This window comes from Trachurus japonicus, chromosome 20 (genome assembly GCF_045865225.1).
Source record: "Trachurus japonicus isolate A0001 chromosome 20, Traja_1.0".
Lineage (NCBI taxonomy): Eukaryota > Metazoa > Chordata > Actinopteri > Carangiformes > Carangidae > Trachurus > Trachurus japonicus.
The window spans coordinates 17,610,306-17,637,104 of record NC_140926.1 but is presented as its reverse complement, the minus strand read 5'-3'; the positions used below and the strand labels follow the sequence as shown (position 1 = coordinate 17,637,104).

The 26,799-nt window shown below is 42.1% G+C and overlaps 1 protein-coding gene across 1 annotated transcript; it reads right to left on the bottom strand.

Annotated features, from left to right (window-relative positions):
• Positions 1-834: 834 nt before the first annotated feature.
• Positions 835-26,008, bottom strand: LOC146966775 (gamma-aminobutyric acid receptor subunit rho-3-like). The gene is made up of 10 exons (XM_085763439.1): positions 25,688-26,008; positions 18,348-18,460; positions 8,008-8,075; positions 6,582-6,805; positions 5,303-5,385; positions 4,922-5,059; positions 4,032-4,184; positions 2,883-2,944; positions 2,646-2,777; positions 835-1,555 (listed from the first exon to the last, which is right to left on the bottom strand). Exons 1-10 carry the CDS (start codon positions 25,822-25,824, stop codon positions 1,253-1,255), a joined length of 1,413 nt encoding a protein of 470 aa, XP_085619565.1. The 5' UTR covers positions 25,825-26,008; the 3' UTR covers positions 835-1,252.
• Positions 26,009-26,799: the final 791 nt, after the last annotated feature.

Sequence of the window (26,799 nt, the reverse complement as noted above, 5' to 3'; positions counted from 1 at the left end):
CATGTCTCAGTAAGTCGCTCTTCTCTCAGGTAGGGAGGGCATGGTGGTGGGTTGCATGCTGGGTAGCACTGTTGCTGCACAGCAACGAGGTCTGCGTTCGATTCTCAGGCCTGAAGCCTTTCTGGATGGAGTGTTGTTCCCATAGACTGTAGGTTGTTCCTGACTCTGCATGCATGGGTTCTGTCTAGGTTCAAAGATATGCACACTAGGTTGATTGGTGACTTGATCACCTGTGGGTGTGTCAGCCTGACATACTGTGGCATGCAAAAGTTTGAGCACCCCTGGTTAAAATTTCTATGAATGTGGACAGTTAAGCAAGTGGAAGATTAAATTAAACTCCTTTGCAATATTTGAAGCAATATCAGTGTTGAGCTCTCAGATAACTTTGACCAAGGTATCAGACAAGATATTTACTATGTCAGCCCAGGGTAAACCCCGCCCTTGCCCTGTCATCTGCAGCTCTGCATGGATATTAGCACTGTGGACAGTGCACAGTGTGTCAAGGTTAATTGGCAAAATCTGAATATATTACCAATTAATATATCTGTATGGCTGGACCTGATGCTGTTAACACTACTAAAACATTATGAAATTGCACAATTTGAACTTACCTTAAACACACACTGGAATAATTACCCATTACTTCATCAAGAGTTCAGTTAGCTACATTAGCTACAGGCACAGAAAGTCAGTTTACATCTTTAACAAGATAAAAATTTATTGAGAAATAGATTAAATTACACATTTCACAAGTGATTGGTTTGCTCATTCATCAAAAATACACATTTTTACATGAATTTGATCCTGAAATTTGATTTGACTTATAATTTAGTACTTCCCTGCCAAAGAACTCAACATCTAGTCTAGAGTTAAAGGACCAATAATGCATGGGAAGAGGAACCATATGTACAGATGATTTTAAAAAACAAACCAGGATTCAATACTCTCCCACTCTCAGGAACCAACCAACTCCCATGAGACAAGTGACAGGGTGAAATGGTGCACAATTAACAAGTCCCTACTTGAGAGAGTAGGCGCGCTTGAGTGCTTTTATCTCAGTCTCTTCTGCAAAGAACGTGATTAGTGATGAAGCAGGAGCTGGCTGTGTGAACAGCGCCCCTGCGATCAAGAGTTAATTGTAGAGAGCCCAGTGGAGCCCTGAGGGGGAGAGGAATCCTCCAACCTGCTCCCTTGCTCCACACTTGGACTCAGTTGAGTGTCCTGCAGTTCATGGTTAATTTGCAGAGCGGGATCAGGAGTACAGGCTCCAGTAGATGATGTTGAACAGCAGGTAGGACAGAGGGAAGGCCAGGCGGGAGTACGAGTCGATCATGTAGCTGTTGCTGACCAGCAGGTCCACGTTTTCCCGCACCGAGCGCTGCCGCCGCAGACGGGTTCCCTCCGTGGGGCGGATGTCTGGGGTTTGGGTCGGGGTGGCGAGAGGGTCGGAGGCCAGGGTGGGGGCCATCCGGGAGAACGGTGTCAGCTCCATGTCGTTATCGTGGAAACAGCCGTCGAAGGCCATGGCCTGGCTGGCGTTGAAGGTGGATGGGATCTGATAGTGTAAAGAAGACAAAGACAGAGGCCGTGTATGACTTTTTATTATTTAGTTTACGTTATCTTGTACTGTTCATTCACTCTAACACTCCTAACACTAATTTCTACATGCTTATGCAGTCATCAGTAGTGTTGTAGTAGCCTACTAGAGACCCGAGGTCTTGGTCTTGTCTCGATCTGGGTTGAGCTGGAGTCAGGATTTTTTCTCAAGATCAGTCAAGACCACGGCTTTTTTTTTTTAACCACAAATGTCTCTCTTTGTCAGTCGCTCACTTTGCTTTACGTAATGTAAATCAATAACTTTAAGATAATTACAATTGTTCTACTAAAGTATCTGCTTATGTAACCATTTGAAAAACTTGGTGTCACCAGTGTCACAGAGGGAGGAGACTTCAGCAGGTTCTGTGCTGTGTTCTTCTGTTCAATCCAAACTTTGTTTCAATTAAATATTGTATAGATTTTATATTAAAAATATATATATTTTCTTTTTAGCTGAGGAATACTGTAAATATCAAGTCACGTGATTATTATGAGTACTGGTACTGAATACAGTAATGGTCTTGAAAATGGTCTCGCATTGGTTTGGTCTTGGACCCCGTCAAAGTCTTGGTCTTGTCTTCCAAAACTCTGGAACAATTTGCCATTCTGTGTTAGCTCCAACATTAGAAAATGTTAAATCCTTGCTCAAAACCCACTCTTCTCCCTGGGTTTTAACACTCCTAACTGACTGATTGTTTTATTGTGACAGTTCTTATTGTTTCTTATATTTCATGTTTATTTTATTGTGCTTTTATCTAATGTATTTAATTGTAATTGTATTTCTTTGTAATTGGCTGAAGGTGCTATATAAATAAAGCTTGACTCGAAAGCTTGACTTGGTCTTGGTCTTGACTCATCATAGTTCTAGTATCACTTTTTACCCACAGGCTCCTGGCTACAGACAGGGTGATGTTATTGTAGTGTTCCCTGGTGTAATGGCTGCATTTAACCACTAGAGTGAGATGTAGTGCAGATGAGTGGACTGATCTCCTGTTAGTCCTATGATTCCCTCTTTACTGCTGTGAGCTGTCATAATCCCCTGTGCTGACCTTCCCCCTCTTCATCTTCCTCATCTCCTCCAGAGTGGTGCAGTAGTTCACCGCCGCATATTCGATGACGGACAGGAAGACAAACAGGAAGCTGGTCCAAAGGTAGATGTCCACCGCTTTCACGTATGACACCTGGAGGACAAGAGACACGTGCACAAATTCTTGCGACCAACTGATGTATTGAATCAATATTAATCCTTTTGCTCATGTTGTCTCCTCACACAAACTGCACTGTACCTGAGGCATGGAGGACGACACTCCTGTGATGATGGTGGACATTGTGAGCACAGTGGTTATACCTGCAGGAAGACAAGGCAGAGGCAGGTTATTACAGCACAGGACATTCATATTCAGACATAACAAAATTGAATGTGTCTTTTTGTATGATGTCTTTAGAAAACACCTTCAAATAAAACATGAAATTTGGTGAAGATTGGTCAACGGATAAGAGTCAAGTTATGACAAAGTAGATAAAGTGTTGCTTGTGCAGCACCTAACTGAGTGCTGATGCTTCTTGACACATTGATCTCATTTGTTGGTTTTTATAATTACTATACTGTATTAGTAGTAGATATCATTAACATCAACATTTAAAGACCGGAAGTTTGGTCTTTTAATGAAAAAGCAACATAATAAACATCTGTCTTTAGAAAGCTATAGATTCTTCAACCCCAAATCATTCCAAAAATGCTGTTAAGTTATATTATTAACATTTTATTTGATGTCAGGTCACACTCGATGCAGAACTTGATTTTTGGTTCATGTTAAAGGGATAGTTCAACATTTTGGCAAATTGGCCCATTGCCTTAATCCCTATAGTTTTAGGAATGGGCTTGTTACCTTTAATTGTCAGTGCAAGCTATTTTTAGAACGGCGGAGCAGAGCCGCGAGTTGCTCAGAGCCACGCTACAGAGGCTAATGAAATTTCTTGGTTTCCCTCATCAAACTAATCAAATACACAATCCAACAACTCTGAAACACTCTGGTGGAAAAGTTGTGACCTGCACATTTACCACACTACGAGATAATAACGGAACGTTACGATACAGAGTTGTTTTCGAGGCAAATGCAGAGACTCCTTGCCGAAAAACTGCTCCAGACGGGAACGTGCATCAGCGGTTTTGCGTTATACGTTATACGTTCCGTTATTATCTCATAGCGTGGTGAATATGAAGGTCACAACTTGTCCACCAGAGCGTTTTGGAGTTGTTGGATTGTGTATTTGATGAGTTTGATGAGGGAAACGAAGAAATTCCATGAGCCTCCGTGGCGTAGCTCTGAGCAGCTCGCGGCTCTACTCCTAAAACTATAGGGATTAATGGCAATGGGCCGATTTGCCAAAATGTTGAACCATCCCTTTAAAGTTAAGGTGTTGTGTGGTCTTACCCAGAGAGACGCGTGCAGGAACAGCCCTCCTGTCGATCCAGAAGGAGACCCAGGACAGAACCACCATCAGCATGGTCGGGAAGTACGTCTGCAGCATGAAGAAGAAGATGTGCCTCCGGAGGATGAAATTAATGAACAGTCGATTGTACCAACCTGATGAAAAAAACAAAACAAAACAAAGAAACACTGATTTTCAATGTCACATTCAGACCACGATCACTCCTGCATCCCTCTAGTGTTGAACATCTAGAGATCTAGTGCTGATGTTGGGTGATAGTTACTGTCCCAGTTGACCTTAAAGGTGCTGGATGGGGTTGAAGGCAGGACAGTCCAGTTCTACAACCCACAGTGGGAAAACCCTGTCTGTATGAATGTGGATATGGAGCTTTTCAGGATAGCGACACCCTGAACCAACACTGTCTATTTCTGCCCCCTCATCTCAGGTTAGTAGGTAGGTAACCTAATTTTTTATTCAGTTTAAATCACTGACGTATTTATTTCACCATGTTTTATTTGAACAGTTATTAAATTATCCAACAGAGTTGAGCCAGTCAACTTTGCTCTCTCTCTCCTTCTCAGTCACTCCTCAGATTTATCTTGTTACTCCCTGGAAGGTTCCCAACTGGTCAAAAGGATAATTTGATGCTATTACACGGTGAACTGCCTTCTATAAATGAAAGTAGTGCACACCCTGATAAAGAGCACCAGACCATGATTACACTAAACTAGCCAACAGGATGGTCCACATACTTTTGGCCATTTTGAACTTTTGTAAACAGACACCTGAGCCCTTGAATTCAGGTTACTAAACCACACACGCACACACTCTCACACACAAACACACACACACACACACACACACGCACACACACACACACACACACACACACCGGTGCTGCTGTAAAAAGCCAGGCCACTGGAGGCGTGGAAATGCTCAATGAAGAACTGTGACAAGACGATTTCATCTGTCCTCAGAGAGTCGTTCCCATTCTTCCAGTAAAGCATCAGGTCATTCTCATTGTACGCATCTACAGAGAGAGAGAGAGAGAGAGGTAGAGAGAGAACAGAGAGAGAGACAGAGAGAGAGAGGAGGTGACATGGAAAACAGGAAAGATGAGAGGGGATTACAGAGACTGGTTGTCGTTTTGGAAGTTATCTGAGGTTATCCATTCATTTGTTGCAGCATGTTACACCGTGACTTGAAAATATGAAGGTGTCAGTAGCCTATTATGCAGTGTGTGTGTGTGTGTGTGTGTGTGTGTTTGTCTTACAACTCTCCAGCTCCAGTGAGCAGTTCTGTGTGTCCAGAGGGAAACTGCTGAAGTCCATCGAACAGAGAGCTGTCACAGTGACCCTGAAACACACACACACACACACAGCTTTCACCACAGTTACTCCTGCAGTGCAGATAGAAATTTTACCGTGTCCTGCTTAGCCCTTTTCTGCTGTTGCCAAGGAAACCTGAGCTCAATTTTTCAATTTCAGTGTCCTTGTTTGGCCTCATACGTGAAATACATTTCTATTGCCAAAGTCTGCACAGAAGAAAATCAGCACATGAAGGAATGAAGAAAATGAATGACTGTGCAGTTCCCCTCATATCAGCTGTAGGTGTGTTGTGTCTTTCAACTCAATGATTTTACGCCCCACAACTCTTTTGATTCTTTTTCATGGCTCTAATCAACTTTGTTTCCAGCAGCATGAGTAACAAACGTAACATAAAAGCTCTGCACACTTCCTGCCAACACCAAAAGGCAAAGTTAGTAACTAGCTGGTGAACATGGTGGAGCGTTTAGCAGCTAAAGCATCAGATAGTTTCCTCAACAGCTGGTGGAGACCAAAAACAGAGTTAAAAGAGACAGGATATTGGACAGACATTGATCAGCTGGACACAAACTTAACTTTAAAGGGATAGTTTAGGAGTAGGTTCGTTACCTTTAATTGCCGGTGCAAGCTATTTTTAGAACGGTGGAGCAGAGCCCCGAGCTGCTCAGAGCTACGCTACGGAGGCTCATGGGATTTCTTGGTTCCAAAACGCTCTGGTGGAAGTTGTGACCCGCACATTCACCACGCTATGAGATAATAACAGAACGTTACCAGACAGAGTTGTTTTAGAGGTAAATGCAGAGACTGCTTGCCAAAAAACTGCCCCAGACGGAAACGTCGTCAGCTGTTTTGCATGAATTTACCTCTAAAACAACTCTGTCTAGTAACCTTCTGTTATTATCTCATGGCGTGGTGAATGTGCAGGTCACAACTTGTCCACCCGAGCATTTTGGAGTTGTTGGATTGTGTATTTGATGAGTTTGTTGAGGGAAACCAAGAAATCCCATTAGCCTCCATAGCTATAGGCTATATAAATATCCAATTTTCAGTATATCCAGGAATTCAGTATATCCATTATTTTTTGTGACACACTTTTTACCATGCACCCAGACCTGTTTGTGTTAATCTTTTGGAGATCTTTCTCACATTTCTTTGACTGTTCTTTCCTCTGTGGAATTAACAAGTGTCTTTCATACAGTATAACTTGACCTGTTTCTCCAGTCTTACCTGACGCTGTAGAGGATGTTTCCATCGGGGTACACCCGCAGCATGATGTTCTCCATGGTGGTATCATGGATGAAGGAGCGCTTGGAGTGGACGAAGAAGACGTCGGGAACCCAGATCTTCTTCACCAGTCGGGAGTCGAAGGTCCTGCTCTGGTTGGTACGAGAGGGGAACGCCAGCCGCTCGTCTTTCCAGTAGTGGCGCAGGTAGAGAGTCATGGTGAAGTCCTGCAAGACACAGACGCAAACCACAGGAATCTCTTTAACTTTGATATCCCTGGGTGTAAATTGCAGAAAATGAGCGTTTAAGAATGTAGCCTACACTACGTTGATTTTATGTTCTTCATCTCTCTGTTTAGTGCCTGTGCTCTTCTTTCTGTGACTTTTCCTTTCCCACTTTTTTTACAACAGTTTTAAAATGATTTAAATTGAATTAAATTTAAATGAAATAATTCAAAAGAAACAACAAAAAGACTTCATCTTGTGTTGTTAAACACATTTTCCTCATAAACTGATTCATGTTTGTGAGCTAAGGAGGATAAAATTAGGAGGGGAAAAAAAGAATTTGACATCAAAGTCAGCCATGGTTTATAATTCATTGTCATCACTTGTTTCGGGAGCTTGAAACATTTCTGATCTGGTGTCAGATGGATGACATGGATATTCCTCTGCAGCAGCCTGAGGAGGAAACTTGACTAGATTCTGAACGGAGGAATGGGCCACATGCAGACTGCCACCATTCCGGTGCAGGCTCCCAGGACAACACCTTCCTCCTCACCATTTATCTCTCTCGGTCGGAGGAACTCGGTGAAGTTCTTGGAAGTGAAGTGGCTGGCTGAGTTGAAAGCAGAGCCACCGAGGGGTCAGAAACCAGATGAAGGGAACGGACAGGAAGTGATGTCAGCGGGTTTCCTAACTCAGATCTTTTTCACCATGAGCTTTATAAACCCTCTGAACTTTAGTTTTCAGTTCAGATTCTCATATTTCTGACGCTGTTCAAGTCTTCACACAAGCTAATAATATACAATTCATCAGGATTTAGTCTCTAAAAGTTTCTTACTCAGTCAGTTTTATCCTTCATAAGACAAGAAAGGTATATTAAATTGTTTAAATCTGCTCTACTCTATTGTGAACATAAAGCAAACAGGTTAGAAAAGGTTAGATATGAATAAACATGTGCATTATGTTTGGTTTTTTTACACATAGGTTGGCGTACAGTAGAACTGTCCCCAATATAATTTATTTTCATAAAAACCGAAGCTTTAACCTGTTGGATTTTCTGGCTTTTAAAGAAACGTTGTACACTTAAGTGAGCAGCACAGATCAGTGTCCACGCCACATTAACCAGCAGACAGGAGGTGGCTCAAGTCATTCTTGTTTTACCAGTTGTCTGAGCTGAAAATGAAGTATGAGGTTCAGCGCATTCTCACCATGTTGACCTCTGAGATGCTGTCGATGCTCTCCACCTGCACATCAATGCCTACAGGGATGGCTGCACCTGAAAACAACAACACGGGAGAGATTCCAACTCATAAATCACTGAAGCATTCAGTCAGAAATGTTCCCCATCCGCCTGAGGTCAAACCTCCGAGCCGCAAAAACTCACGAGTCACGACACATTTGCACTTTTGGCATTTTGCATCTTTTATCTCAGGATCTTGAAACTACTAATGACTACTTAACAATTGTCAACTGTCAAATTAAACTTCAGATCACATCTAATATACAAGACAGTGTACTGAATCCTGCTTCCAAAAAGAAAAACATCAGTCTCAGTCTCAGTCAAATGTTGTTTCAAGGGCTTTTTCCACATTCATACATATTCCACATGTAAAAATATCTAAATATTTGGAATAAAACTTCAACACCAGTATGTCAAATATCATTTGACTTGTGTTGACCTTCAAACCTGAAACACAGGTCATAACATCAGAAAAGGAAACTTGGATCACAGCTTCTCACTCCCCCTCTTCGCTGCTCCGCCTCTGAACAAACACGATCTGACGGAGTTTGGAGAAGGAGGTTTTCCAGTATACGTTTGTCCAGACTGTGACCAGCTGTGACGATGTCTGGTGGTGGTCTTGTTCTTTGCTAAAATCCCGCTCGGCTAATTTTAGGACTCATTCACCGCTGCAGCCAAGAGACGAAAATACTCATTCCTGCCTCAACCACAAACATTAGCAGTGATTTTACTGTTGTCTTTCAGTCAGAAAACCTTGCTGGAACATTATGCAGCTCATTTGCAACAATGAGAAGAATGCAAAGGAGGAATGAGTCTGTGACTGACAACTGGTAAACCAGGCCTGACCCCTCTGAACCTGATGCAGTATAACTGGTTTTGGTGATGTCTATTATTAAAAAAGCTATTTTCACAGTGACACTGAAATATTCTCATTACATCATGAAGGAGCAGTTATCTTAAACCAAATACGGGCTATATTTGGTTGAAGAATGATCATCCAGTCCACTTCAGAATTGTTCTTTGCTAAAGGGATAGTTCAACATTTTGGCAAATTGGCCCATTGCCATAATCCCTATAGTTTTAGGAGTAACGTTTGTTACCTTTAATTGTCGGTGGAAGCTATTTTTAGATTGGCGGAGCCGAGCCGCGAGTTTCCCTCATCAAACTCATCAAATACACAATCCAACAACTCCAAAACGCTCTGGTGGACAAGTTGTGACCTGCACATTCACCACGCTATGAGATAATAAAGGAAAGTTACGAGACAGAGTTGTTTTCCAGGTAAATTCATGCAAAACCACTGAAGCATGTTCCCGTCGGGGGCAGTTTTTCGGCAAGCAGTCTCTGCATTTGCCTCTAAAACAACTCTGTCTCGTAACGTTCTGTTATTATCTCATAGCGTGGTGAATGTGAAGGTCACAACTTGTCAGCGTTCTGGAGTTGTTGGATTGTGTATTTGATGAGTTTGATGAGGGAAACCAAGAAATCCCATTAGCCTCCGTAGCCTAGCTCTCAGCAGCTCGTGGCTCTGCTCCACTGTTCTAAAAATAGCTTGCACCGACAACTGTAAAGGTAACGAACGTACTGCTATGACTATAGGGATTAAAATGTTGAACTATCCCTTAAATACCACCTACCTAATATTGTGTTGGTCCCTTTTACTGCCAAATATGCAACAAACTGTGCTGCACTTTGTATCCTGACAGCTTTCTATCAGAACCAGCATGAACTTCTTCAGCAGTTTGAGCAACAGTAGCTGGTAGATCCTGACCACTGCAGACCAGGATCACCCCGCAAGAGCTGCAGCTTTTAAGATGCTCTTACCCAGACGTCCTTATCAAACTGGATCACATCCTTACATTTTTCCTGCTTCTAACACATCAACACATCACCCATGAAGTGTTATTCGGTGTTTTTCACTATTCACTAACTAATGTTAGGCCTGATCGGTGTATTTTATAATAAGCATAGTATTGGAAAGACCCTGGAAAGATAAGTGATTAGGCCGATGGATAGATGGATAATAAGCATATTAACAATAAGCAGTGGGACAAAATGAAAATAGTGACATGTATTATTTCCTAAGCCATCAGCACAGTGTCACCACCAACAACTTAACTGTCCTATCACTGTCTGCTACGGAGACGTGAATTGCATTGATGACAAAACATTATGAAGCAACAGAGAAGATACAAATATCTTGAAAGATGAAACATGATAATCTGATTATGATATTTCAATAAGTAGATTTAGGTTTGATTTTGCCATACTTGTACTTTATGTTGGTTATTTGCATAAAACAAACAATATGATATGTTTAAAGGACATGATGCAGTATTACATCATGATGTATCCAGTAGTAGATAAAATTATATATACTACTACAGTACAATTACACTATTACAATGCTGCAAGTTGTTAGTGATAAAAACAGAGCAATATAATCTAGCAGTCTGACAAGCACTACTCTGCAGAATGAGTGCTTTTATTGAAGTAATATACTGAATTGACATACCACTACTTTTCCAACCCCCTGTTATATGTGACCAAACTCATTTTATTTTACCCCACTCACTCAGTGCTGCAGTTAATCTCTCCCAGGGAAGGGCCCTGTTTTGTCAGACTCAAATGTATCTAGGTCTAAAGTCTCTTTATAGCCACGGTTTGTACTTTGGTTAATTCTGGTGCTGGTGAAATCACGGGATTGATTGATTTAGATACAAACAGTGCATCATGGACACTATTTTTAGTTTTGGTTATTTTAATAAGCACGAGATAATGCAAATGCCTTTTAACCTAAAAAGCTCCTAAACCATGTCTGTTGGTTTAGTAACCATACACACGTACACACACTTGTCTGGGTTTGATTGTGACCTGCGTCTGGATGTGGTTTACCAGGTTACATTCCTGGTTTCACCCTCAAGGACGGAAAGAAAAAAAAAACACATGTGCACTCAAAAGTGTCAGTGTGTTGTTTGTGTGAGCTTAGATGTAAAGTGTGTTACTTCCACTTGAATGTTAGCAGCTCGATAAACACTTTATTTAATGAAGTTCATTCAGCCAGGACTATAAAGCTCCTGCGGCTCAGCTTTGTCTCCGTCTGACTCGTAAAAACCAGCAGCAGCAGCGCTGCAGACTCAACATTTAGCGTAACTCCAGCAACAAGGGTTGCTGGTGGGGAAAACATGAAACAGAAGGTCAACCCCTCTCCCTTGCTCTTCTCTTTACTGCTTTCCTTTTCCAAGGTCACACCCAGTTAAAGCATGAGGCTGGCATTTTATAGACGCACACGTGCAAATGAGGTCAAGTTCAGCTCTCTAGGTTTATATGACGAGCAGATTCACTGTCGATGCAAAGGCTTTGTATTTAAAGGTCCCGTTGTTTACAGGTAGATGTCCATAGTGTGATTATAAAGCAGCTCTCGCTTCTATAATAATACTGTGAAAGTATCAAAGCCTCAGTTCACAGAGAAAGACACACAGCCTGTATCAGAACCTGAGCCTTAAAATAAGTTGTCAGGACTTCTTCTATAATTTTGTGATGTCACAAGAACCAGTCAATGCTGTCAGCTATGCCACAAAGGCCCGCCCACAGATACACCTGCCAACTTTGCAGGATTTGGTTTCTCTGGGTATTTACTTTTAACTTTTCTTGGATCGCTCAGGAAACACTCAACTCAGGCCACTGCCACCGTGCCAACAGCTCCAGCTGCAGGTGCTGCTTTACTGTTACTTTGTACAGTCAATATTACAACATTTCATTAAAAATGATTCCTAATTTTCCTCCTCTGATAGCCAAAGAGCCTATAACTGAAGATGGACACATAACCAACACCAATTGTGACTGATGAAGCTTAGCGAAAGTTCAGTTAGGAGGACTATCTGTTCGGGCATGCCCACTGAGTCACCAATCAGCTTTTCCGCAATCCTTACGCTCCACCTCTCATCATCTGTTTCATCCAGTCACAATCTGCCACCTTCTCTCTTTCACCAATCAGGTATTAGCTGCCAAATTTGAAAGCGCGCTCTCTCTCTCTCTGCTGTTATCCAGCTGTCATTTCAGCCTGAGAGGTTTAGCACAGCTCACCTCCACCTCTTCACCACCTCAATCAAGTTACAATACAATCAATCTGAACCTTCAACCAGAGGCTTCAAGGGCACAAAGTGTCATACTCCTTATCACCACCAGTGTCTAGCCCTGCAGGAAGTCTTATTTAGATGCAAGCTTCACATCCATCGATGGGTTTAAGCAATTTTTCAGTTAAGCCGATCTACTTCCTGTGGGGACTAACTGCCAAAGAATATTTTTGTGCACAATAAATGTCATCTCATCTCACAACCTGTCATTCTTTTTATTCTTATTAGTCTGTACTGAGTGAAATGAGAATCCACCCTTGCAAATAGGCTACAGCTTTTCTCTTTCCTGTGCCATGAAAAAACTAAGATCAAAAGCAGCATGTGAATAACCTACTGTACAGGACAACACCAGTTTTCCAGCTAAGACTTGTTTCTCTTTCTGGTTTGAGTTTGATCTTCTGTCTTCTATTAGCAACAGAAACTCAACTGCATGTGGACCCAACAATGGATATGATGGTTGAATGCTTCTTTTCCCCACCAGCTGTACACAGGCTGGTGAGTCATTATTATAAAGGTTTTTTTGTTGTTCTGCTACTGCTGCAGGATTAATCTGCACAACAAGTTGCAAGTTGGAAGTGTGTTCCATCCTGCTCAGTCTGCATCAGGTGGTTACAGAGTCTCTGCAGTATCAGGCAGTGTCAGTGGGTCAGGGTTTTTCAAAGTTAAAGTGGGGACACACATTTTGTATTTTCAGAATGTGCTTCGGTGGTAAAAGCAGTTTAAGTCCATTGTCTGAATTCCCATGTGTTGTCTGCAAGAGACAAAATCCTGCTCCAGACTTTTATTTGGGTAAATCTACAACATCCCAGTTAGTGAGATGCACCAGACGTCCCTTAATCTTGCAGCGTTAAGTTCATGTTGTTGTTGTTTTGTTTTTTTGCTTTGTTTTTGTGCAAAAATATTTGTGTGCTCAGCATTTTACAATCATTGGTTTAATCCCAGAACACAACCATGCAGATGGATCAATCCATGCAGTCATAAGCAGCATAATGCAGCTTTGAGGCCGCAGGGATCATTTCTGTGCGGCCTCCATCACCACACAGAGTTGTGATTTCACTCTCCATCGCCACCAGCTGAAGGAGGGGAGAGGTGAGAGGTGATGGGATTAACGGGTCATTCTCTGGGCACCTTTTAGACAACATCAACGTCAGCCTGCTGCACCGTCCATACTGACTCACCCCAGCCATGCGTAACGCTGGCAGCTCAGCCCGGAACGCTGTAATGTAATGAAAGCTCGCCTTTGCCAGAGGAATGAAACACACACAGTCTTTAACCTTTAAAGGACCACACCAGTGGTTTTCAGTCCGGAATTCCACCTACTGCGAATAACCCACACTTTACATCACAGCTAACCACTTTGGAAACGATATAGACTCTGAGAAAGAGATGCAATTGTATAAAACATGTGATAAAACCTGTGCTGCATCGCCTTACCAGGCAGAGATATGTTTTTAAAGCCGTACCCATCCCATCAGGCACCAGACATTAATGTAACATTAGAAAGATGTTTGACTCCAGCAACACTAACACCAGACAGAGGTTCAAAAATATATATATATATATTGACATCAAAACCCAAAGTTAGCTTACTGACACTGTAGCCTGTGGAAAATACCTCAGTAAATACTTCAGCCCTTTTTAGAAAATGGGTCCTACTGTTCCTGGTCCCATACAAAGGGGGAACATATAGGACCCTGGGAACTAGAGAGGACCCCCTGTGATTGGCTAGTTACTGTGATTGGCTAGTTACTGTGATTGGCTACTGCGGTTAGCTACTTACTGTGATTGGCTAGTTACTGTAATTGGCTACTGTGATTGGCTAGTACCAGTACTGTAATTTAATTTAGTGTATTTTTACTGTATTTTATTTACAGTACCATTACTGTAATTTCATGTACCATACTGTAATTTAGTTTACAGTACTAGTACTGTAATTGAATTTACATATTTTTTTACTGTAATTTTATTTACAGTACCATTACTGTAATTTGGCTTACAGTACCATTACTGTAATTTGGCTTACAGTACTTGTACTGTAATTTTATGTAGGTACCATTGCTGTAATTTAGTTTACAGAACTAATACTGAAATTTAATTTACTGTATTTTTACTGTATTTTATTTACAGTACCATTACTGTAGCCAATCACATTACTAGGACTGGCTACTATGATTGGCTAGTTACTGTGATTGGCTACTGTGATTAGCTGTGAGTGATGGGGAGCATACCTATGTTCCCCGGGTCCTATATGTTCCCTGTTTTTCCCAAAAAGGGTCCTACTGTATGTTCCCTGGTCACAATACATAATGGGGAACATAGGACTCTCTCTATCTATCTGGCCTGTCTAGCCTCTACCTGGTCTTTTTACTAAACTTCACCAACTCCTTTCTTCATCGCCTAAACCAACCAATGGGACAATTCCACTTCTCACTCAAAAATAGGCAAAAATCTGCAAATCTGCAGTCACAACTCCACTTCCAGGTATGGGACCAAAAATTGCATGTTCCCCGGGTCCTCTTGGGGAAAAGCGGGGAACATAGGACCCTTTTTTAACCGGTCACATACAAAGCCGGGAACATAGGACCCGGGGGACATACTGTAGGGATGACCCCACGTTAGTAGCAAAAACATGGGCCATAGCTCCTCAAGGTTAAGACAGTTCAGCCGTCTAAACAGTAAATTACTTTCTATTTTCAAACGACACTGATACTCTCCTTTTCAAGACAGAATATTAATTACAGTTCATAAAAATAAAAATATCACCATCAACAGGAGTACGACATGGGCTGGTGTGTAACTTTCTTTGTTTGATGCTGTATCAGATTTTAAAAGATGTAAGGACGGTGAAGATTACAACAATCGTCACTATCAGCTGCTCTTTACGAATGCCTCCAGCCAATCAGCATCAAGGCCGGTTACCTGAAACTGAGGTCAGCCAAGGTCACACGGCGAAGAGCTGCAGCCAAAATATACCAGTTTTGGCAGGTCACCAGCTGAATGCAGACACTGCTGGTAAATCAATTACAAGCACTGATGTGTACTATGATGTGGAGGGAGCGAGGACGCCCGGCGTGAGTTTATGACAGTTTGTAGGGATTAATTTAAGTTTATAGGCGTCCTTTAAAGGCTGACCTCAATGACGAGTGCTTAACACATGCAGGACATAACAAGAAATGTCACATGGTGTATTTCTGGACTCTAGTCCCTGGAGGGAACCGAGGAGGGGATGGTTTTGATTCTTCAGCTTCTACACATTTCACAACCCACACACAAGCGCACACGTAAACAGCCTGACACTGACACACACGCAGATGTACGTACACACGCAGGAGCTATAGGCTTATCTGGGGCCGCAATTTCCCTCCGCGCTGATGTAAAATTATAGTGCGTGGAAATGCCACAGGGCCGTGGGACAGACAGTGGCGCTTTTTGTTGTCCCCACCCTGAATGACAAGTAGGACCACAGAGATGCCAGCCAACCGTATAGACAGAGGACAGAAGACAGAGGACAGAGGACAGAGTTACTTGTAGTTTGATTTAATGGTGCTTCATACTTTTATGTCACTAATTTTCAGATGTAAATTTTGCTTTTTACTCCACTAAATCCTTTCAACACCTACTGAAACTGACTAATTTGGCTTTTAATAGTTTAGAAATTAACAATGAGGATATAAAAACTTTATGTAAAGACCACATAGGCTTAGTCCTAACTGCAGTGGGCCAGGTTCGGATCTGACTCCCAGCTCTTTGCTGTCACCCCCCTCCTCTCCACACCCCTGATTTTTCTGTCACTCTCATACTGTCCTATAATAATAATAATAAAGTAATAAAAAGCCCAGAAAAAGCAATATTAAAAAAGATATATGTGTTTTAAGAATCAAAAACCATCTTAGTGTTGTTTTACATCTGAAAGACACACCAGCACTGCATCATCCATCCATCCATTGTCTATTGTATACCCATGCAGGGTCATGGGGGGCTGGGGTTCTCGACAGGTCACTGGCTCCCAATATTTGCTACACGTTTTCCACCACGTCTCTACCCTACACCCTAATATTCTCTTCCCAGCTGCCCCCTCCCGGCTTTTACCCTTTCATCCTCTGTTCAGCTCCACGTGTCCAGCAGCCTTTCTACTGTCAGGGACATGCAGGCAGGACATATCTATGGACCTTCAATTAATGGACTATTGTATCTTTGAAGATATGAGGTATTGTTATACAGTATTTAACCCATCCAAAGAGGATATGACATACGGAAGGGAGAGGGCTTTATGATGCATAATATCAACACTTATCGGGAAGGTTTTAGATCTGGTAGCAGATGTACGGTCAGGATGTCCTGTGTGAAGCAGAGGCCCTTGATGTAGAGGATAGTTAGGTTGATGAAGAGGATCCTCGATGGATCCTGGATTCAGTTTTGAGGATTTTTCCTCTTTGAAAGAAAGAAAGGAAGAGTCTGTCATCACCAGAGAAATGACAGCATTGTCCCGCATGCAAAACTTTAAACAAAACTCTGTTTACACTTTCATCTCAGCCTCTTGTGCTCATACAAATGATGACAAACAAACTCTGAGATCAGGATCAGAGACGGGCCACAAACCACAAACTGTGACCACGGCTCCTGTGCTGGGTCAAACCATCGGTCAGTGGTTCTTACTGTAAAACCACCGCCGTGATCCCGGTCTGCATTCAGACTCTAGTCACTCTCTAGAAGGAGGCGGCCGTGGTGCTGCCAGGTCTGAGGGCTCTGGCGGTAAAACAGGTGAGGTCCTGCGTTGGCCAATCACGGGTGCAGGTTCACATTCCTGGCTGATTACTAATGGACTAGTTCCACTGTGTATCTTGATTAAATTGTTGCCATTGTGATAAGTTTGACTGGATGTAAAATCCTGTCGGTGTTTCAGCGTCAGATAAACGGATCTGTGACTCAAACCGGCCTGATTGTGTTTCGCTATCGCACCAGTTCCTGAAACAACACACCTGCACCGACACGGCTCACATCACCAGTGGATGTATTGTCTCACTTTCCACTTTCTCTTCATTTAAACAGGCAGATGCTGTATTCATGGATCTATGTGTATATCTCATTACTGGCTTTAAGTACATATATTTAATCCACTGAAAGGACGACTGTTCTAAAAGCATTTATCATTCCTGCAGTGAAGTGATGTGTCTGTGTGTGTGTGTGTGTGTGTGTGTGTGTGTGTGTGTGTGTGTGTGTGTGTGTGTGTGTGTGTGTGTGTGTGTGTGTGTGTGTGTGTGTGTGTGTGTGCTGTCGAGTGTCTGATCGTGATGATCTTCGCTGCAGACGTCAGTTTGTTTCCCACCCATCCATCTGCTCCAGACCTGAATATAATCCAGATTAATGCACACGAATCCCCCCGACTCACACAATCCACACAATACCCACATGCCCACACATACACACACACACACACACACACACACACACTGAGGCACTCATTATATTGCAAAAACACACACAGGGACACACAATCACATTTGAGTGAACACACTGTATTTGAAATGCATTAACCATCACACACACTCGTGCTGCTACACACTCGTGTAATCTGGGTCAGTGTTTGGTAGATTTTTTTGGGGATTGGCACAGCCATTGTCTGGGTGACCCAGTGCCCATCGTCAGCATCAACAGCAGTGGTTTTCTGTGTTCGACGATGTGTGAGTGAGTGGATTAAATGAACAGGGATCAGAGATGAAATGAGGGGTGCCTTCTCTCCCTCTGTGTGTGCAGTGGCGTATTCAGGGAGTGGCCTTGGGTGCCCCTGAAATGTGATTGGCCACCCCAGGTGCCACCCCAAAATATAATGGACTATATGCCCAGTCAGATGCATTTTATACATTGTTTATACTGGCTTTTGTCAAGTAATTCTTTTCTCATTGAGGTTTTCTATCACAATTGTATGTTGCCACTCTTGTATTTTGTATTTTCTGTATTTCCCTGTCTAGTTTTTCTTGCAGTGTTAGTCATTTAAGTAGATATGGGTTTTGCAGACAAAATGGGTATGGCCAAAACCTGTGTGGGTGTGTGTTTATGTGTGCACGTGCTCACGCTTCATGCCACCCCACCATAAGTCAGTGCCCCACTTGGGCCACCCCTATCAGAAATGTCTGGTTACGCCCCTGTGTGTGTGTGTGTGTTTGGGTCTGACCTCCGAAGCCTGGTCTCATGGCGAAGTCGTGCTCCTCGATTCTCAGCAGTTGTTCACTTTTTATCAGCAGTGTTTTGGTGCTGTCCTGCCTCTTCAGTTTGTGGTCAATACGTCTGCAGGGACAACACAAACACAGACACACACAGAAAGACATTGAGTAATTGATCGGCTTATTGAGGTTTTAATTGCAGGGGTTAATTATAGAAAACACAACTGGTGGTTCTCCCTCGCTCTCTCTGTCTCTCTCTCTCTGTCTCTCCCTCCTTCTGCCAAACACACATAACCTTAATCAAAGGCGTGGCACAGCTCCACGAACAAACAAACACACGCGCGTGTACACGTGTGCACATGTTCCCCCGTCACACACAAAGTGTATTATTGTGCTCCATAACAAACCTCGGCTGCAGAACAAATAAAACCGGATCCTGGGAACGTGTTGCTCCAATTTACAGTACACTACATTTCCCATGAGTCCTCTGTCTCTCAACCTTTATGTTAAATTTAGACTGGATGACAGACTACTAGACATTACTAGCTGTCATTCTCTCTCTAAACTAAGTGAACAGTTTCCGTAAATAACAACAGATGTATGAATTTATTTTGCTTATTATTATATTTTCTCTTCCTGTAAAACATGAAAAATCACAACTTATACCAAACTGAACCTCCTTTTTACTTTGTGTAACAGTTTCATGTGACAAAGTGAGGCCACGGTGCTGTAGAAGGTCATCTTAATTCTAATTTAAAGATTTATTTTGTGATCCTGATCCTATAAATCTGCCTCCAGGCTCCACCTACGTTAGATGCATTCTGGACCAACTGGACATTCAAAATTCAAAACCTTTACAGAGGCTCCACAAACAAAAAAACACTCATGCACACACATGGTTTTCCTTTCCTGTTTTTAGGTTAAAGCTGAATGTTTCTTTAGGCAAAGACAAACTAGTCTGGGGAATGAACGGATGAATGAAATCTGAAATTGTATGATTTTTACATAGCATCTGGTGGGTGGGGTTGTTACTAGGGAATTAGGACGTCTTAGTCCTTTTGAGCTGTTGTCATTCCATCATGTGACCTAAGTGTGGATGTCTGCTGACATATAAGCCGTGGAGGAATATACAATATTTCCCTCTGTGTAATATGATAGAAGAAAAAAGCGGTGAGAAAAGATTCTCCAGTATAAGGAGCCTACAGTACCTCAAATTTGTTCTAAGATACAAATGGTTTCTATATCAGATGTAAATGCAGCTAACTCTGCCAAATGATAAGATCATTATATGTAGGTTAAATGCTTTGAAAGACAAAATAAGGATTCTTTAAGGAAAATACTCCAGAATAAAGCTTCAGGATCAGATATACCCCCGAGTCTGTCTGCAGGAAAAGCAGCAAAACAAGCCAAGAAATGCCAAGTACGCAGTGGTTGTCAACAGTGTGTTTGAGTGATGTTGTCCTCGGACAACATTAAACAAACAGTCTAAAGTTAAATAAACTGTAAACTGCTGTGTGTATGTCTGACATTCAACCAGGGAAACCCCAACCAGACGACTTCCAGGATGCAGAAGGTGTAATTACAGCCTGAGCACGGCTGGCTCGCTGCACCGATACGCTGCACTGTGTGTGTGTGTGTATGTGTGTGTGTGTGTTGGGAAGGCGGGTAACACACACAGTTCACAGGTGAGCATGCAGTGGTAAAAGCGATAAAAGCTGCTGGATGAAAAGCCTTTTTGAAAGTCATGCACCTTAACAGAGACACACCCACCTGTCCAGTCACACACACACACACACACACACACACACACACACACGCACACACACACACACTTCTCTGTTCCTCTGTTATCATGAGGTCACAAATTTTGATTGAGCCAAATCCCATTTTTCTATAATCCATTCAATTAAACTCGGATCACAAACACGACAATAGACAAACAAACCAGACTTATCCCTCGTCTGAACTGAACTCAGAGCCAGTCCTAACCTGATCCCAGACCAGAGCAAGTGGCAAAAATGAAAAGCAAGTTTATTTTTAGACATCAATCAAATCGTTGCACTGTTTGGAGAAACTGGTCCTAAAAAGACAGAAAAGTTAGATACACAGAGAGAGAGAGTAATAAGATCGGTTTCTTGAGAATAAAATGTTTTAGGTGTTGTGTTCATGTTCAACTTGGATTTTCTGGTTTCCCCCCTTTTACAGTAAGTGGAGTGTTTAATCCAGCCGCAGCTAGGGCCTTCCTCAGTTTACACCTCTAGAAGGTTTAATCCACCACACATACACACACACGCACACACACACTCTTTATAACCTCTCAGAAAACCTGAGATCAGGCACGATAGATGAGGACAGCTGTTGGCAGCAGCATTCAACCAAAACCACAGCTGTAACACGATACCACACACACACACACACACACATACACGTAAGCATCAGTAAAAGTACAGTAACCGTTTTAAATGTTATAAATGCTGTGGAAACAGAAGGAGCTCCATAATTCAGTGTGTCTCTGTGTCTCTACCATTAATGTTGAAATATTCCTTTGAACAAACCATTTTCAGTGTGATCAGTTGTGTCACTGTCGTTTCTGCACAACACCTGTTACAACACTGAGCTGTGACATTACGCAGTGGACCAAGGTTAAACTGTAATACACTGTTATCTGTTATCTGTTGCCACACGCACTGACATTAATTACAGAGCAGTAAAACCAGATATTTATTGCCTGGAATGACTGAGTTTACAGTGAGTGGGTTATACTGTATGTTAATAATCATTACAGCATGTGTTTCAAAAGCTTCATTGTCCTCAACAATGTGGTTTATTTTACTATTTTTTATGTAGAAAGTTGGGTCCAATTTTACTATTTGTATAATCAAAACCTATTCTCCTAAACGCATCCACATTTTGTGTGTCTTATAATTGTTATAGTCTCAACTCTAATCCTGAAGCAAAATTACCACAAATACATAAAATTGTTAAAATTTAATTATATTATGTAATGAGGGAAAGGAGGAGCAACATAATGTGGTCCAGTTTCCTTTTGTGTGCTGTTATCAGCCGCTCCAATAAGTTTCAGTTGACCTTGGAAGAAGTGGAAACTGAGAGCCTGAATCATCATTATTAAATCCACATGTTTCCACATGTTGCATTATTCATGGGTTGATCAGGAACAGCTGAAACGCTGAGCGTTGTGGCTACGGGGGCTGGTGGTCGGTCACATGTATCACTTGCTAACTGGCTTCTATGATTCCCAGCCAAACTTACACTTTCTCCAGCATCATGTGTTTCCAGATTTGATCAAATCACGGCTCTCCTCTGATTGAAATGCAAGAAATCACGGGATTTAATGATTGAAGTCATAAATTAGCGAGTAATGCTACGCATCCTGAACGTGGAGCTCAGAGTTAGACAGAGGTACATTGAAGTCACTTTTTCTTTTTTTACCTAAAACATGTGAGTGTGTCTGTATCTGACTGTATCTCCTTTCAGTGTTACAGAAGATGCTTGAAAAAGCATTTAACTGCTGCTGTGTACACTGCTGTGTAATGTTGTCCAGGTCGTATTTGTCTATGTACCTATAGTGATGTGTACTATTATCTACAGTAGAATACTATTACGTATTATCGCTCAGGGGTTGACACAGTAAAACAAATCCCCTACACACACGCACTCACACACACTCAGATGTGTATTAAAATGGGTATTATCATTTTTGTTGATTATAATTGTTGTTATCAAACAATTTTGTTATTAGTTTGCCATCACTAGTGCTACTGTCTGGTTTTCTGTCTCTCCCTGCACTATCCACCTTTTTCTGTCAAAAACGTAAGCCGGTTTTGCTCTTCCGGTGGAATTTTATGTTTACGTTTCCATGGTTTCGGTAGTCGCGGTAAATGCATGGATTTTTTTTTTTCAATGAAAATCTGTAAAACGCATGGATCATCACACCAGCTTTTAACAATGGATATCACACAAACTGACATCTGTGTTAAAATGACAACGACTGAAAACCATGGAAACGGAAACGTATAATTCCATCAGAAATGCAAAACCGGCTTCCGGTTTTGACCATAGATGACATTCGGAAACTTGTGGATATAGGCTATTACTACGGAAGAGGGCCACTGTAAAAAAGCGAGTTCTGACTTTTTTCTCAGAATTCTGAGTTTAAAGTCATAATTCTGAGAAAAAAGTCAGAACTCACTTTTTTTTTTTTTTTGGCCCTAACCCTCTTCCGTATATTACTCATCTTTGTCATCATCTGTATATTCTTAAACCGAGCTAAATGAATAAATTAAACTAATAATTCACGTTGGACTAAAACTTTGAGAAGATTAAACTCCACATTCACAAAGACAACACCTTCTGTCAGAAGGAGCAACTCTGATGAAGCCAAACACTCTGCCTCCACACTCCGAGATTCCCCCTCAGGTTCAGCTCTAATGTTGTAGTTGCACTAAACTGAAGCTGTATTCATTCAGTCTTTCCAGCAGAGGCTCCAGGAAAAGTTTGGCTGCTGCTCTTTCTCTACTAAACAAATAAAACCTGTCTGAGGAGCAACCTCTGGCTAAAAGTGGGAATATTTTCAACCTGGCTTGGTTGGTGCTCTGCTGAGGGAGTTGTGAAGTGAAGTGAAGAGAGCATTTTCCTCTGCAGGGAAAATACTACTGTGAAATAACTTTATCTGGAACTGGAAGTTGCTCAGTGTCACATCACAGTCATTGTGTTATTGTTCAGCAGAAGTAAAGTGTTCTTCAGAAAGGTTTTTATATGAAAAAGGAAGTGAGAGAGATGGCAGATGGCACTGTGGGAACTATTCTGAGTGACGTGTTTATAGCAGCTGTCTGTGACCCGTCAGGCTGAGGTCGTGCTGAGCTGCACACAAACTTTGAGCTGCTCATGAGTTTCATTCTGTGAAAGAGACAGAAGCTGGTTCAACACCAACTGACTCACATATGAAGATCTGGTGTTCAGATGCTGCAGCTGAGGTGAATCACTGAGGACTGTTACTGTACAAAGAATTATGTTGTGAATGACTGGACCTAGTTTCACAAGCAACATTTTACAGTTAGACTGCCCTCATAAGGGTTGATAAATGATCAATAATTAGGTTATTAATTTTGTTGCCAAAAGTTATAATGTAAATCTTAAATAAACATGCAGGCTCACTATTTGGCGAGATCAAGTCCATGCTTAGGACTCATTTATCTAATAGATGAGTTATTACCAGTAACTGGCAAATGTATTGTTATTGTAAAGTGAAAGACCACTATGAACAATTAATATGTGACTATTTATAACTGGAAAAAGTAGCAATCAAAAGGGCCCTGTTGCCAAATGTGTTATAACAGCTCAGCTTTTTAATTACTTATAGTGTAAACAAGCTCAGTAATAAACTAATTGTACACCGTATCATCAATCAAGTGGTACTATTTCATCCAATAGATGTTGAGACCTTTCACGTAAAGCCACACATGTCAGCCTCGTGGCGAGGCTACATGACGTGTCAGAGGATCATCAAGGTCGCCAGGGCTCCGCACGAAGGCTGCATCAAATCCATGTTGGGATATTGTCCTGGAAAAAGTGGAGCATTGAGCCTCATGGGGGATCTCCACAGTCATCAGGATGGGTTTGTGCCAGTCCATCAAGTTAATGTTTTGATATTTCACTAATTATGTGGAAACAAATTTGACCTGCTGGTTAAAAGAAAGAAGCCAAAGGACTGCCAAAGTGAAGGGTTAATCCTTCCTCTGGGTACCACATGGATTATCTGTGCAAAATTTCATGGAAATCCATCGGACAATTGCTGACGTATTTGAGTTTGTGCTAAAATGGTGTTAGCGCGCCTCGCTATTCCTCTGAGTTTTGCTCGACCAGCATCGATGTGATTAGATTTAGCATAATTTAACACTTTGGTTTCAGAGCAAATACCTTTAAAAAACTGATTTTCCCATCAGCCCCAGCTGTCTCGGGTGTCAGAACATCAGGAAGATGTTGACTTGGCTTTGGATAAATCTATTAGAAAATGGCAATAAGGAATTAAAACCTTACGTTAGCTAATTGACATGTGACGTTTACTAGATGTTGGTTTTTGATCATGACCAGAATGTTTGCATATTGCATATTTCATATTTAAGAGACCCAGAGGAGTTTGCTTTTGGTTATATAAGAGTCTCATAATAATGTGGATGAATCTACATTACCCACACTTGTTAATGGATCAATTTTAGTTAAATATATCGTTTTGTCTTTATAGTTATTTTGATATTACTATTTAGTGGTCAACTCGCCCAGCATTTCCTGTTCCTGGTTTCCCGGATGCTGCCCGGCGGGTCATGGGAATAACGCCGCCGGATCGCTAGTTGGCATCGTTTATGGTCGGAACTACAACGGTATCTGATTGTCTCCGAACCTCCGACTTTCATTTTTGATAATGAAAACATTCTTGGCAAATGCTTTTGCTTTTCGTCGGTTTTGCGCTGGTCCAAGAATTTCACCATATGCGCGGAGGCTCATGGGAAATGTAGTGTGAAACCACTTTGCTTTCCGAAACTCCTTGTAGTCCCTTTAACATAGCTATGATATATGGATTTAAAACCAAAGTGGCCTGTTGTCAGTAATGTGAATCAAATTAACATTTTTTCGCAACAGATTTTGCAACCACAGACTGTAAATAAAAACAAATCTCATTAGACAAGCCTATTTAACATCACCCATTAGTATGTGGAGATGGTTTTGGAGCTTGGAGTGGGCTGCTCCACAGTCGCCATCTTGGCAGCACCTACCTCCTAGCTAAACAAGGAAAACCTGCACTGGACAGCCTGGCACTCAGAGCGACTTAGTCCTCAATTAGGTAACACATAATTTAAACAAATCCCTGTGCCAGGCTGTTTGTTTCTGCTGTGAAGTTATTTAAACATGCTGGACCCAGTCTCACGCAGCCATTTGAAGAAGGCCAGTTTCCAGAGTCCAGACGTGTTGGTGCCTGCTGGGTTGGTTAAGTGCTAATCCTGTTAGCAGGCGAACACATTAAACAAGATTCTGATCATATATGACTAAATAAAGGCTGCAGGTGTTTCTTTTTCGCCTGCATGTTGAAATAATTGTTGGCGATACACTTAGTCCGTACAGCGTTCCACATGATAACCCGTTAATGTCGTGTTTGCAGCTTGTTTTGCTGCCCCCAAGTGGCCAAAAAGTCTGTTAATGAAGGTTTAAGAGGCACAAACTTTACCTCTGCTGTGAGAAAGATGCTTCCAGTCGTCTGCTCTATTCACTCAGAGGTTTTTTGCATAAAAACACTAAACTGTGACAGTCTGTTTAAGTGTGTGTTTGTGCATCTCACCCTCCAAACTTGAACTTGCTGTTCTCGCCGATGAAGACCTCCTTGTGCTTCCTGCGTCCAGAGCTGCGACCACCGGTCACCGTGGCGACGAGGCTGGCCGTGGCCAGGGCCATGCAGGTCAGCACGTCCACCCTCATGGTTCACAGGTTCCCCTGCCACAGCAGACAGGACGGCAGCATCCCTCCTCCGCTGCTGCACCTCCACCTCCAGGTCTCTGCAGTCCAGACCGTCCAGACCGTCCAGGCCGTCCTGTCCTGCTGACTAACGCTGCTGGTCGTGGTCGGACATCCCACAGCAGCTGGAGGTTTCCTCAGCCAGAGAGCTCTGAGACCAAACACATGAGCTTATAGACATGCACATACGTTAAAATTCAGCAGCTGTTTGTGCAGCTCCTGCTGAGCATCCCAGCTGCAGTGATGTTTGTCTTCTGCTCTCCCTCCTCTTCATTCATTCACTCCTCCTCTCTCTCTCTCTCTCTCTCTCTCTCTCCCACAGTCTGTCTCTGGCTGTTTTATCTGTCGTTTTGTGGATCTTTCAATCTCTGATTAAAATCGATATGAATCTATTCCTCGCAGCGATAGAGGAATGACACTAATTCCCCCATAATCCTCTTATCTACAGCCACAGCAATCTTTCACTAACCTACAAACAGTCACACACACACACACACACGTACACACACCCATCAGTAATCAGGATTTTCTTTAGCGGGACAATGAAAAAACAGGCACCTGGTGTGATTATATGAGGAAGCGCACACCTGTGTATGTGTGTGTGTAGACAGAGACGGAGGGAGGGAGGTGTGCGCGCGAGAAAATGAATCACAGTGTTGGAAGCAGCTCAAACAACAACAGGTTGTTAAGATCAGCTGGTGTTTAATCCGAGCTGGAGTGGAGCAAACTGCATCTAATCCATCCGCATCAAGGGCCTTCCTCAGTTTACACCTCTAAAATATAATCCACCACACACACACACACACAAAGTAACACTGCAATAAAATCAATTTCTTGTGAATAAAATGTTTAGTGGATTTTTTTGGGCAGTTGAGGAGTTTCCCAGCTTTTGCAGCTCTAAATTGTGAAATTAAGTGTTTTCTCTTGAGATGACTCATC